Below are 13,517 nucleotides of genomic sequence, written 5' to 3' on the forward strand. Positions count from 1 at the left end.
CGAGTTTCTTTTGGAGTCTGACTCGTACAAATCCTTACATCTAAAACCGCTATGGGGTTTGTTTGTTCGTGGCGTGTACTTGTAAGCACTGTATTTGTGTAAGTTGTTGTAGTTCTGACTAAGAGAACTTATCTAGAGAGTATCCACGAGAGTAATCCATGTCCCTTGTCGTTTTCATGCTGATCAACCCTAGCTTGATGCAAGAAACCCATGGGCCCGATTAATTCGGAGATGTACAATTCATTCTTTAGGCAATTAATTGATGGATGAATGGTTCGATCGCGCGCAACTACAAGTACATAGCTAAAAATAGTCAGATGACCTCCGTGATGAATGCAGTTAGGCGGGGATTGAAAGATAGCAAAAAGTCAACTATCTTAGCAGCACATGTTTCCATAATTGGACAGTGAATGTGAAGTATTTATGATTAGAGCGGTGTCGCGATGAGCTCTTCCATGAGAATTCTGTAGAGCCTCATACTCTGACCGTCTCCTTGTACTCCACTGCTGTGCTGACCTTACCATTTTAGGTACCACAATTACCAAATATGGTATCTCACCATTCAAAAATAGTAGGATGCTGACGCTGCAATGCAAGCTTGTTGCGGTGAACGAAAATCCTGAATATGTTGTTATAAACGGCCCGAGTTATTAAGCCACATTATCAACAACTCTATTACCATTCACCGATGAAGATGGGCGAGCCTTACATCTTCAACATTCCATACACTGCAGGATGTATTTTTTTTGCAATACTGTACATATGCAAACCGGCTACATTTCCTGATTCTCTTAGCGTGAACAGCCACTTTTTTCCTGGACAATTTGCCCCTTCATTGTTGCATGGTCTGAAATAGGAAAATGGTCAAAGTATGATTGACTTGTATGCACTAGGCCTAAAAAGGCGAGGCTTGATATCAAATCACGACTTGAATACGTGCATCTTGCGTTGCATTGTGAGCTCCAAATGTCCGCTATGAAATTCTTTGACTCAAAATCTGAAAGTGCACAATCATTGAGCCTCGGGTTTGGGCTGTGGATAATTACTCGTTCATGGGGTACAACTTCCTCTCTACTTTCATTCATGAATTTCTTTTTTCAATGAAAATGGGATCAGTAGATTGAACAGAGTCAGTTGCCTGCTTTTTTCCCACCAAACTATGTCTCTGAAAGCCCGGTAATACACAAGGATAATAAATGAAGTGGCCCCGAAGGAATTCTCTGTCTTTCGTAGCAGAGACTTGATCTATTGAAGTTATCGCTAATAATCGTGTACAAATACCAAGGCGACCGCGACCTCGACATAGAGGAGATTTGAGTAATAAGACTGGTAGGTATTGTAGAATTCAGGTTGTCCCAAGTTGCTTCTGGTCTTTGATCAGGCTAAGTGAATTTCATCCTGGAAGAAAGACTAAAATAGGCCCTCGATAGCTTTGGACGGTTCTTTATCTCTATCAACATACTATGGACAGTCCTCTTTGTGACCAAATATAGAACAGATAGTCTCATTCATCATCGGTTGAAAGATGAAAAGCTCGATTGTTGATCAAGCCAAAGCTATTGTTTATAACAAGAAGTCAAGTGCTGGCACTAAGAACTTGAAAGAGCTGTCCTATTTTGACATCGCACGTAATATTTCAAATATCTGTGGACATTTAAACTTCGACGTCCAGCTATCCGAAAATCAGAAACTAAATCCTATACGCAAATCAAAATGAGACCTCCACGCTACTATCATAATATTCTTCACTCCATCGAAAACGATGACATGGATACCACAATCGACAGTACGGTAAGGCGTCCAAGTATCTCTCATGATGAGAGTCTCATCGAGGCTGCCATAGCCATGCAATCCCAGACCTTTGAAGAGAACCGAGCACAGTGCATGGACTACCTGAGACTATGGGGTAGATTGCGGCCAAATTTCCATTCATGGGAAAGTGTTGTAATTCTATTAGATCAAATGGCATTCGATTTTAATAGATACAAATACATGATCGGAGATCATAGGGGAAGATGCTTTCAATATAAATGCGATGGAATCATTCATGCTCTGGAACAAATCGCCTCTGAGATCAGGGAAGACAAGAAAATTAGGCATAGAACCGAGTGGAAAATGGACATGCTTTATAGATGCATTGGAAGACTCACTATGCGTGGATATGATCATTCAGACGACTCTGCCACGCAAAGATCGATTAGGAATTGTGCGGCTGTACAGCGGACTCTACAGTCTCAGACCGAGATGGTCGATTGGAGAACGAAGGATGAAATGGACACCAGATTACGATTCTGGAATCAAGTTTATTTTGATGTACCTCATTGCTCTTGTTTGCAGTGCTCGCAAATGAGACATGAATTTAGATAAGATCCTGGCTTGAAGGACTTTCCAGCCCACATCTATTATACATTATACCCGGTTAAAGAAAGTTCTGGTCATTGTTTGAGGCTTAGAGAAAACTTCTTATATAGACAAATAGATTGCGTTGATGCTTTTTCTAGAACTGCTACTATCATCAAATATGTAGCAAGTTCGCTTCTGTATAGGCTTTTACTGAGACTGAAGGCTGCGTTCTCGTTTGAACAACGGTTTCATTTTTCCTTGCGATTCATTCAGCCGTAAGAGGTTGAAATTACTCAATATGAATGCAAATCCGAAGCACAGGCTTTTATGTCTCCAAGTCACATGGAGAACTTAGATTTGCCAAGGTCAGGACCTAGTGTAGGCACGCTAATATTAAAATTTAATTGGGTAGTAAAGCCTGGTGTAAATCAATCCGAATTGCTCCTTTTGAATGCTTCCGTTGCAGCCTTCTCCCAGTCAAGCATGTACCATAAAAGTCCACCCTCCAAGACAATCAAAACAGCCTGTCCTATCAAAAGCCCAGCCCATTGTCCGCCGAGACCCCAGTGTAAACGGAAAGCAAATACCAAAGCCAATGGGATTGCAAATGCATAATAAACGGGGATCTGGACCGATGATCCTAAGGCCGGTCGCCCAATTGCTCGCAAAATCCCTGTCAAGAAGGCCACTATTGGATCAAGAATTGCGAGAATGGCAATCATTGGCAGTAGGTTGGAGATCAATTGACGAACATTTTCGTTAGCAGTAAATGTGTCGGCAAGAGGTCCTCGCAGACTCATTATAATAGTAAAGTTCAGGATTCCAGCAATGCAAGCCCCCAGGAATGAGATCCGTGATGCCATTCGTGCAGATCCCAAAAGGCCAGCGCCTATATGCTGAGCAACGCGGGTCGCACCGGCTACCGAGACAGAGAAACCGACATAAAAAGCGAAACAAGTGACGGTGATCAGCCCTGATTGTGCGGCTAGGCTGTTCGGCCCCAAATATGATGACGCTAATGTCATTATTTCCCATGTAGCAAACTCCGCTTCTACCATTAACCAGCTTGGGATGGCAAGACGGATCATTGGGCCCCAACCACTCCATACATTCCTCGAGATAGGGTGCCAGCATTCGGAGCCTCGGATGAAGTAAACGTATAAAGCAAGGAACACAGGAAGTAGATCCATGGCGATTGCGACAGCTATTGGAGCACCGACAAACCCCCAATTAAGTTTCTATAGAGCAATGGAGAGCATCCAAGTCAGTCTATTGTACATTTCATTCATTCTGCGATCGACTATACATACCCAGACAAACAGCCAGCCCAGAAACGCGTTCAGAGCAGCGCAAATAAGAAGCACAAACAGAATAGGTGTGAATAACCCTTGAGCCTGAAGAAATCGCTTTCCTGCTTCGAAGGAGGCATAACCTGGCGAACCCACAAGGACAATTTTCAAATATAGTCCTGCCAGTTCTGCCGTCCTTGACTCCACAGGAGGCAGTACTCGGAGGAAGATGGATGTGAAATTCAACCATAGAATGCCGATTGGGATGGTGAGAAGGAGCAGAAGAACTACCATTCGCTGTAGGTACAGCCCTACCAGAGTTTTGGTCCCCGATCCCCATGCTTGAGGACATAATGTGTCTAAAGCCGTGGAAAAGCCCTGATAAATGCAGTATCCGGTGATTGTTGCCGTCATATTCGCAAGACTTACTGCCCCTGGCTCTGTTCTACCGATATGCCCGACAAAAAATATGCTTGATGCCGTTAAAGCATACTGAAATGACAGTGCTAGTATTAGAGGCACTGCGCCTTGCAATATGACGATAGCCTCGTTTTTCCATGTGTCGTGGGTATCCTCCTCATTTGCTACTTCTGGTGAGAACTTCGGGGGCTCTAGTAATGCTGATCTCTCTGTATGCTCCCTACAAAGAGACCTAGGTGGACTCGGTGGTGTTGTCGGAGCCATGACCAAAGAAAGAAAGCTCTTCCTGAGCTTGGGAAAGAGAACGTGCCAACTTTGTTTAACGGGCGATAGATGTCCCGATGACTAGCTCTTAAGAGCAAGCAAGAATACGAGATCATCTTCGCCACTTAGGAAAATCTCAATACGTGGCGTTTCTGCCAAACAAAAATAAAAAAGAAATATTGCATGGTTGTGATGTCTCCGTTTTACTTTGGGCGCACGGAAGATCACAATTGTGCATGAACATGCGTCTTGATTAGCCGTGCTGTAGTTCCACCCGAAAAAAAGCAAGGAATTACCAGGGGAGACTAGATTGTCCTATTGCAGCCGAGAGGAAAACTGGAAATGAATCGAAGAATCGAGTTCTGAAGTTGCACAGCATATAAAATGTGGGTCGGTAGCACAATCGCACCAAACTGCATATTATTCTTCACAGCACGCAAGGCTTTATTTTCATTGTTAAATAAATCCGCGACATACAAGAAAAAGAAAGGGATACACTGCTGTGCTAGAAAGGGATGTAGATCCAACACCGAGTGAGATTGACCAAAGTACCCAGCTTGCACATACAGCCACAGGGGTTGCATTGGGCATGCAAACCTGCAGAGAACTTGAAGCTGGCTGGCTGGCTGAAATCTCATTTCGTCAAGATATAGCGACTGGATATCGAATATTGACAACTCAAGCCAAGGATATTTGCACTTGAAGTCCCAGATGGTAATTAAGTCTAGTCTGTACGGGAAAGTTCTTTCAACAACGAGAGTACGCAACTAAGGATCCCCCAGGCCTATTCATTGATTCAATACGCCGGTTCACCCCAATCCAATGAGTCCGTTTATAATGAACAACCTACCATGTAATCATAGAGCGATCATGAAATAGCAATTCACATCGCGTACCATTCTAATGTTTACGGCGCCAACGAAGGAGGCGGTACCCAGACAGATGATAAATACAAGCCAGACTTTAATAAAAGAAGAATGAAAACGACAAAAGACAATAAATATACCCTCGACTCGTCAAAGGCCCCATACAGATTACAATAACTTCCTGTTCAGTCATTTATTTTTGCTGTACCATAGGTTGAACGTGCGCAAGGCTGTCTGAGCAGAATGACACTGGAGTGATAGGAGACTCTTTGAGACTGGGCCTGAGTCCCAGTTCTTTTTGAGCAATCTGATTCATCCGCCGAAGAATCTGCACAATGTTCTCCTGCTGCACCAGGGGGTTGATCATGCACATGCGAAGAACCGTACGACCACGAAGCTTCGTGGTGAAAATAGCAGCAATATTCTCTGCTATCAATCGTTTAGAGATTGCAAGGTTCATGGAGTCCAGCCCCTTGTCATCGATAGAGAGGTCAAATGGATTATATCGGAAAACAACAACACTGAGAGTCGGAGGAGCAACGATTTCCCAATCTCCGAGGTCAATAAGTTCTTGTTCCGCGACAGACGCAAGGGTCACGCCTTGGTCGATCATCTTCCCAACACGCTGATGTCCTAACACTTTCAAGGTAAACCAAAGTGACATCGCTCTTGATGGACGACTCAGTTCTGGACTGACATTATAGAAGCTTGTTGAGCCATCTGGTGCTCTTGTTGTCTTGATATAGTCTGCCTCGATACTGAAACTTTTTTCAAGTTTCCAACCGTGCTTTGCGAGAACGATACCAGATCCGATAGTCTGGAATAGCCATTTATGGGCATCCCAGGACACAGTATCAGCGCGTCCGAGTCCATCAGCAAGATATTTGTTGGTTTCAGAGAGAGAAATTGATGCACCATAAGCACCATCGACATGGAGCCACATTGAGTGTTTCTCAGCTAAATCCGCAAGATTATGAAGCGGGTCAATGCTGCCGGTATTTGTCGTTCCACAGCTGCCGACAATGAGGAAAGGCAGGAATCCATTAGCTTGATCTTCTAGAATTGCCTGGCTTAGCAATTCAACATTGAAGCGAAAGTCCTGGTCGGTGGGAATAGTGCGGATCTGATAGTCACAAAAACCAGCCATATGGAGCCCCTTCGCCACAGATATATGAGTTTGATCGGATATATATGCAACCCCATCGGATCGGCGCCTCTGGGGAAGTACATTGTCTCGTGCCATGACCATTGCAGTCATGTTTGCCATCGAGCCACCAGATACGAAACATCCTCCTGCAGACTGGGGTAATCCAGCCTGATCCGCCAGCCAGCGCAAGAGAGTATTTTCCACCACGCTCGGACCGGAGCTGTTATTCCACATCGCTGCATTGACATTGAAAACCGAAGTGAGTAAGTCCCCTATCCATGCCAAGGGCGATGGGTATGCCGGCATGTAAGCGAAACAGGCAGGGTGGTCGTGACGCAGGCGGTTATCGAAGATTGAGAAGGCTTCCTGGAGAGCTTCCGAAACTTCATATGACTCTTGGCGGGGAATGGCCATTTCCTGAACCTTGGAGATACCAGAAGGATCTAGAGTTCGCAGGATTGTTTCCTCAGCGTCCATTGGGTTCATTTTGAATAGGTAAGAAAGGAAGGATCTAGCCTCGTTGAACATCGGAGCAAGACCATCGTCGACATAGTAAGGATTGGATGCTTCGGTAGACATCTTTCAAAACTGGTTCTTTGAGATAGATGAACTTTGGCACCTGGATCCGGCGGGTTTTTAGATTTCAATGACTGATTATGGTCAATTCGAAGTGATTTCATAGAAAAAGGTGGGAGGATATAGCATAATCTACGAATAGACCGCTTCAATATTTAGGTATTTAGATCTCCACGAACACCGACGAAACAAGCAAAAAGTACTAGAGTGGCGTCTAGCTCAGCCGGCCACACCTGAACATAGATCAGCTCATGGTACAATCGGCGATGCAGACGGATATACACGCATCAAGCTGTGAATGCTGGAAACATACCAATACGGAGGTATGTATTCACATGGTAATTCTCTATGGCTATCTACTACACTGCCTAGTACTAGGTAGTGAAGTACATATTTCCTGTTCTAGTAACATTTATCTTTGGACTGGCCCTCATTATCGAATCATGGATCCTTGTCCTCGCTTGAACCAAGCGTTGCCGTTCTATGAGGCGCCAATGATTACTAGCGTGCTATGAAAGATCTATTGTTCCATGTTGAGATCTACTATGTTTTCCCTGGTCGATGCAATTGCGTCATATTGGAAATACAGTTGTTCAATGAGAAAACGGGGTGTTTTTATAGCCCAGAACAAGCATGAGCTACAAAATTTGAACAAAAAAAATACCCTTGATGCAATCTACCAGTTCTAAAGCTCATCTGTTTGGGGGCAATCCACTAGTCTCGTACTATTACCGCTCAGCTATTCAAAAAGTCAATCCCCATTATGCACGTATGTATGCCCATGGCATGGAAGGGCCAGCTTGGTTCCTATCAGTAGTGGCTGCAGATGGATGTGAACTATCTATGGGGCACAAGCAAGGCCAAGGCGCATATATAAATCAAACCCCGGTGATATTCAGCTCCAACGCGCGTAACATCCTTGATAATTCACTCGTATTCCCCTAAATCATCACTCTATTGGTGGGTTCTAATATGGACTGGCTCAGCGTGGCTGGTATTTGCTTATTACTATCACTTATGTTTGTGTCGCCACGCTGTAGGGTACCGCTCGTATACAGTTCATGCATGAAAGGAGGAGCTGGAAACATGGTTTATCCTCTGATACTGGCTACTTCGAGCCCCTTAAGCCGAGATCAGTAAAGGTTTCCAGACCGCAGGTTCCAGCTCTTTTTGTCCAGTTATTCAGAAATACTAGATTGGAAATTGCTGGCGATACAATCACATCGGCGAGGTGTAAAGTATGAGTGATTTTGATACAATCACAACTACTTGTGTCCGTCAGTGGTAATTTTACATCTAGGTATTTCGATTGAGCTACCCTAACATGGATTCACGATATTTCCATGAATCCTCCCTATTTCGTCATCACATGGGAGGGGATTAGCACTTTTTTAGCCAAGCTCGAATAGCCTAGCTTCGTGGGAGACTCCGTCACATATTAAACATTTCAAGTTCTAGTGTTTTGAAGATTGCCTATCACAAACCTTGAAATCGAATCAAATCGATTATTGCTATTATTTCGATCAAGGAGAGGAACGTGCTACAATCAAGAATTATGATGTGCTATCATGGGTATGATAAATTCTTGATTTCACTAGGTAGTATTAGAGACCACCTCTCAAATCTCTAGAAGGGGTATAAATTCTAGTCTAGTCTATCCGTTCTATATAATACATGATAACCAAAACATATATCGCAGTATCAAGCAATGAAAGAACACTTCTTTTGTGAAACACTCAGTCTAATTTTGCTTCTTCTCATCAGCACCAGACAGCTTCCAGTGCAGCACACCCTCAGAGTCAGGATCGGTCACGACCTTGCAGGTAGTGAAGGTGGTAGCGAGCGACTTAAGGAATGATCCCTCTTCAATGCGATACTTGTCTCCCAAGAAAGGCACAATCGCGTTGGTAGCCTCTTCGGCGTGGTAGAATGGGATCTTGGGGAACAAGTGATGAATGACATGGTAATCAATGATCTCGTGGAAGAAGTGGCGGCCAATGAAGCCGAATCTTCGGTCAACAGTACCAAGGGCACCCTTGACGAAGGTCCACGCATTCTCATCGTAGTGAGGAACATCAGGATGAGTGTGGTGCAGATAGGTAATGGCAACTGTTAAAGCAGGTTAGTATCTGTTACTTCACTCCTCTTATAGCGGCTCATTCTCACCTAGCCAGTGGTGAACCCAGAAATAAGGAACGGCATAGAGAAGTGCAATCTTCCAGGAGCCCATGAAAGTGGAAAGATAATAAAGAGTACCTCCGACAATCAAGAGACCCAAGTCGGAAATTGCAATGAGATGTGCCTGTTGGCCGGTGAAGAGAGACCCGAGAGGATCCAAGTGGCTGTTTCTGAACTTTTGCACACCGTCAGTGCCCTTTGGCGGGAGGCTCTTGTTTCCAGCGCTGACATTGAACAGCATATAGAGTTGCCATCCGAAAAGCTGGTGGCCCAGTAAGGTCACAGCGTGGTACAGAGGAGTTTCTTCAACCAGCTCGACGAACTTAGTATAGAGAGTGGGCTTTTGCTCCTTGGCCTCAGACTCAGTAGGGGGAACGAAGACAGTATCCTTGTCAATGTGACCATGATAGCGATGATGTCTAGCGTGTGTGATCTTCCAAGAGTGGAAGGGCACCATAAGGAGGGAATGCACCGCCCATCCAACAAAGTCATTCAGACGAGGGTATTGGGAGAAAGAACCATGACCACATTCGTGACCAATGATCCACATTCCAGTGCCAACGCAGCCTTGAACAAAGCCATAAAGAATCCAGGCACCAGCTCGGAGCAGTGGCGATGGCAAGTAATCAATCTGAAGAGCTAACCAGACCAGCACAGATGCATAAACGATATCGCGAAATAGATACGCGAATGACTTCAGAGCGGAACGCTCGAAGCAGTGAGCTGGGATTTTCTCCCTGATAGCCCCATAAGTGATATCCTTAAGCTTTTAAAAGAGTCAACATGAGCTCGAAAATGATTCTTTGGGGAAATATGAAATACCTCGGCCTCGGCCTTCAATTGGATTACAGGCTGCACTGTCTCAATTGTTGAAGACATGATTGTATCCAATGATGCTGATTCGAAAGAAAGCAACAACGAAAACAATTGAAAGATAAATATTCAAGAAGGAGCCCCTGTCAATCTTTTTTTTTTTCAATTTTTTTTTCTATCTACATGATCCCCGACGATTAATTGATTGGCCCCTGGAGTTGTCCCGAGAAACGGAGCCCTATGCGGAGCCATTCTAGCCTCGTTCTAGATGGTGGCGGGCCCAATCCATGGATGGAGTCAAAAATCAACCAATATAGCAAAGGGGACCATTCAGGCGTATCCGTCTAATTGAGGCTCGCTTAACGGCCCAACAGAATGGGTTGAAAAAACGTTGATTGTCGCGGATTTCGGCTGGAGAAATTCGCGGTCTTCCCCACTTAGCGCTTAATCTCATTTCCAGGAGAGAATTTTATAGGTCCGGCATGCTCTACTAAGTTTGAGTCTAATCACTAGTCTTGGAGATTTCCCCTGACAGCACTTTTTTTTGCCTCAATTTAGAAACACTGGACTTTCCTAATGGGTACTAGATATCATTCCAGAATTCGAGTTTTCTTCTCAACAGCAATGAACATATCAACAATAGGTATAGAAAGAAGTACAGGTTTTTAGCAGGTACTGAATCTAAGACTAGAGATTAAAATAAAGCCAAGAACGAGCGTATTTGAAGGATTCAAGGGGCCAAGTTGTTGAGACATCGTGTTGGAAGAGGTTCAGACAGAGCTAGCCTGATGGAGTCGAAGCGCCAAGACTAAAGATTCAACAAAGAAAATTTCAAATAAGACCCCGATGTACATAGTAGGGCCATACTCCTAGTGAAAAGTACCACATGAGAGCTTCAAAAAGAGGCACTCTCTCGAGGCTAGCAAAAGTTTCTGGCATGTCATGCTGGTTGGAAATTGATACATTCGAAAGGGTTGAGAAAAAATTCCATACAACTTATCTCATTCAGATCAGGATCTATATCATTTCACCCTAGATGATAGTAACAGTCCTCTCTAGAATAACCCAAAGACATCAACGAGCAGGATGAACTTTGCCTCGGTCAGATCACAAGCTTCCGTTGCAGATATCTCGTGTCTCGGACGAAAGTTGCAATCCGAAAACGATCCTCGAGGAGTGGCGCAGTGGTCCAGGGCCCCATATCCCGGGCGGTGATCTTTGCCTCTAAATTGAAAAGGACCAGGGGTTGGTGCTAAGTGCAGAGTAGTTTTGATAGCGGCCCGATATCTTTTTCGATCTTTCTTTTTTCAGACATGTCAAATTCAATATAGAGATTATGAAGAATCGCATTGATTCTCGAGGTATTAGATTTTATGTTTCATGACCCGAGGTTCTTACAATCTGTATCTAATATTTGCATCGTACCTGTTTCAAGCATTACACACTGGCATTGTGGCTATTTCGAAAACTGTCAAGGCGCAAAGAATGCATGAAATCTGCCTCGAACAAATATGAAAGACGGACTACAAGTATCATGACTACGTACAGCTTTGGCCGCCGAGCAACACTGTCGCTACTGCGCTGACGGAGAGCTCAACGGGCTGAGAAATCAATGTAATCCAATTGATGCCCATCAATTGGGGTGTCTCTCTACCAAGTTATATATAAGCCTTTTTTTTTCTTTCTCGACTCCTGATTCTATCGTACTCTCGAGGCCCCAACTTGAACATATGCCCGAAGTTGGTTGGCTCTTGCAAATTATCCATTGGTACATGAAGGAGGTGGGAAGAGGTTCCCCATGCGTGGCATATTCGATCATTGAAAAGACCACCTTCAAATATCCACAGCTGAAAGTAGCACATATCAGCAGAGCAAGTTGAATATACGCTATGGCTTATGACTCAGAGTAACCCTGAACGTCGGTACTAATAATAACTGTTTGGACTTGAGGACGGAATGGGATCCTATATAATAGTGACATAGCTTGCTATACCTATAGGTATAGATGACTCGAAAAGATGTACTAGCTTCAATGAAAGGCGCGTTTATGATATATGTGCCTTTTTCTACTCCGTACACTTAGTGAAGAATTCCTACCTCTTGATCGAAAGAGATTTAATAAAACTAAGCTCCTATCGCAAACTTGGACTGAATGCAGAAATCCGAGTGTTATTTAGTACTATCCCTATGAGGTTCAGTAAACCATCTCGCGCTTTATACGCTATTTGGACAACTTCACCATCTCAACTCTGGAGATATAGTGCTTTCGGACGGGGTTAAACATTAAATCCCCGCTATATCCGACACTAATTTTCCCAGCCTCATGCTATGAGGAAGTAGTACTTCGACTATCATTATCCAAACCCCGAGATATCGGTCTTAATAGCCGTAGTGCAAAAAATCCGATGAAGCTATAAAACCCGGGGAGTACTTAAAAGTTGTAGATCTTACAAGCTAAATTCCCCCACACGCACCCTCCCACACATCTTCTTCCCCTCACAACCTTCTCAATATCACGATGACCCAACAAACCTGGCTCATAACAGGTTCCTCATCAGGCCTAGGCGCCGCAATCGCCGAAACAGTCCTTCGATCAGGCCACAAAGTAATCGCAACAGCACGAAACCCCAGCAAAGCCGCCATCGAAAATCCAGAAATCACTAACCTTGGCGGGAAATGGATAGAATTGGACGTCACTCAACCCGATACCACCGAGATCGTCAGGACCCAAATCCAGGATCTCGGTGGTGTGATTGACGTCGTTGTTAATAACGCCGGATACTCGCTTCTGGGAAGTATCGAGGATATGAGTGAAAATGAGATTCAGATGCAATTTAGTACGAATGTTTATGGTCCTGTCCGGGTACTTAAGGGTGTCTTACCGTTTATGAGAGAACGTAAGGCTGGGACTATTGTTAATGTTGGAAGTATTGCTGGTATTGATGGATTACCTTGTTGTGCAATGTATGCTGGTACAAAATTCGCTCTTGAAGGTATGTTTTTTTTTCTTTCAACTTCAACTTCTTTCGTATTTATACTATTTCTTTCTGAGATACGATCGAGATCTCCCATAGATATTGTAAACTAATCCTAGCTATTAATAGGAATGTCAGAGAGTCTGGCCAAGGAACTCAAACCTTTCGGTATCCGAGTCCTCATTGTTGAACCGGGACAATTTCGAACAAAATTCCTCTCCTCCTTCGCCGAGCCTGCTGCCGGTCTAAGAGAAGAATATGCTGGAACCCCTGTAGATGTGACTTTACAGGCATTTAGGAACAGTCATGGTTCTCAACAGGGTGATCCTTTCAAGGCTGCTTTGAGAATCTATGAAGTTGTTACCGGGACTGGAATGGGAAGTGGAAAAGAAGGTCTTCAGCGATTGATATTGGGACCGGATTGTTATAGTCGATTCCAGACGAAGACTCATTCGTTGATGGATAATTTGGATCAGATGAAGGAGATTGCGCATTCTACAAGCTTTGACTAGGATTATCCTTGATAGACTAGACTCTTCACAAGGATTGATTAGATCAGTATAGAATCTATGAGCCAGTAAATATAGGAACATTTAAGGGACAATCTTTTCAATAAAGGGATCAATTGGTGTAGCATCCGATCCAT

The 13,517-nt window shown here is 44.0% G+C and overlaps 4 protein-coding genes across 4 annotated transcripts; 1 reads left to right on the plus strand and 3 right to left on the minus strand.

Annotated features, from left to right (window-relative positions):
* Positions 1 to 2,771: 2,771 nt before the first annotated feature.
* Positions 2,772 to 4,046, minus strand: N7469_006039 (MATE family efflux transporter; the record flags this gene model as incomplete). The annotated part of the gene is made up of 2 exons (XM_056644957.1): positions 2,772 to 3,581; positions 3,654 to 4,046. 2 exons carry the CDS (start codon positions 4,044 to 4,046, stop codon positions 2,772 to 2,774), a joined length of 1,203 nt encoding a protein of 400 aa, XP_056500195.1.
* A 1,329-nt stretch (positions 4,047 to 5,375) lies between these two features.
* Positions 5,376 to 6,908, minus strand: N7469_006040 (pyridoxal phosphate-dependent decarboxylase family protein; the record flags this gene model as incomplete). The annotated part of the gene is made up of 1 exon (XM_056644958.1): positions 5,376 to 6,908. The coding sequence occupies one exon, from the start codon at positions 6,906 to 6,908 to the stop codon at positions 5,376 to 5,378; it is 1,533 nt and encodes a 510-aa protein (XP_056500196.1).
* A 1,738-nt stretch (positions 6,909 to 8,646) lies between these two features.
* On the minus strand, positions 8,647 to 9,962 carry N7469_006041 (oleate delta-12 desaturase; the record flags this gene model as incomplete). Its single annotated transcript, XM_056644959.1, has 3 exons — positions 8,647 to 9,014; positions 9,072 to 9,849; positions 9,906 to 9,962. 3 exons carry the CDS (start codon positions 9,960 to 9,962, stop codon positions 8,647 to 8,649), a joined length of 1,203 nt encoding a protein of 400 aa, XP_056500197.1.
* Positions 9,963 to 12,414: 2,452 nt separating this feature from the next.
* On the plus strand, positions 12,415 to 13,383 carry N7469_006042 (SDR family oxidoreductase; the record flags this gene model as incomplete). The annotated part of the gene is made up of 2 exons (XM_056644960.1): positions 12,415 to 12,889; positions 13,001 to 13,383. The coding sequence occupies 2 exons, from the start codon at positions 12,415 to 12,417 to the stop codon at positions 13,381 to 13,383; spliced, it is 858 nt and encodes a 285-aa protein (XP_056500198.1).
* Between the last annotated feature and the right edge of the window lie 134 nt (positions 13,384 to 13,517).

This window comes from Penicillium citrinum (assembly GCF_028827155.1).
Source record: "Penicillium citrinum strain IBT 23319 chromosome Unknown utg000005l:1.0-1900146.0:1.0-1900348.0, whole genome shotgun sequence".
NCBI lineage: Eukaryota > Fungi > Ascomycota > Eurotiomycetes > Eurotiales > Aspergillaceae > Penicillium > Penicillium citrinum.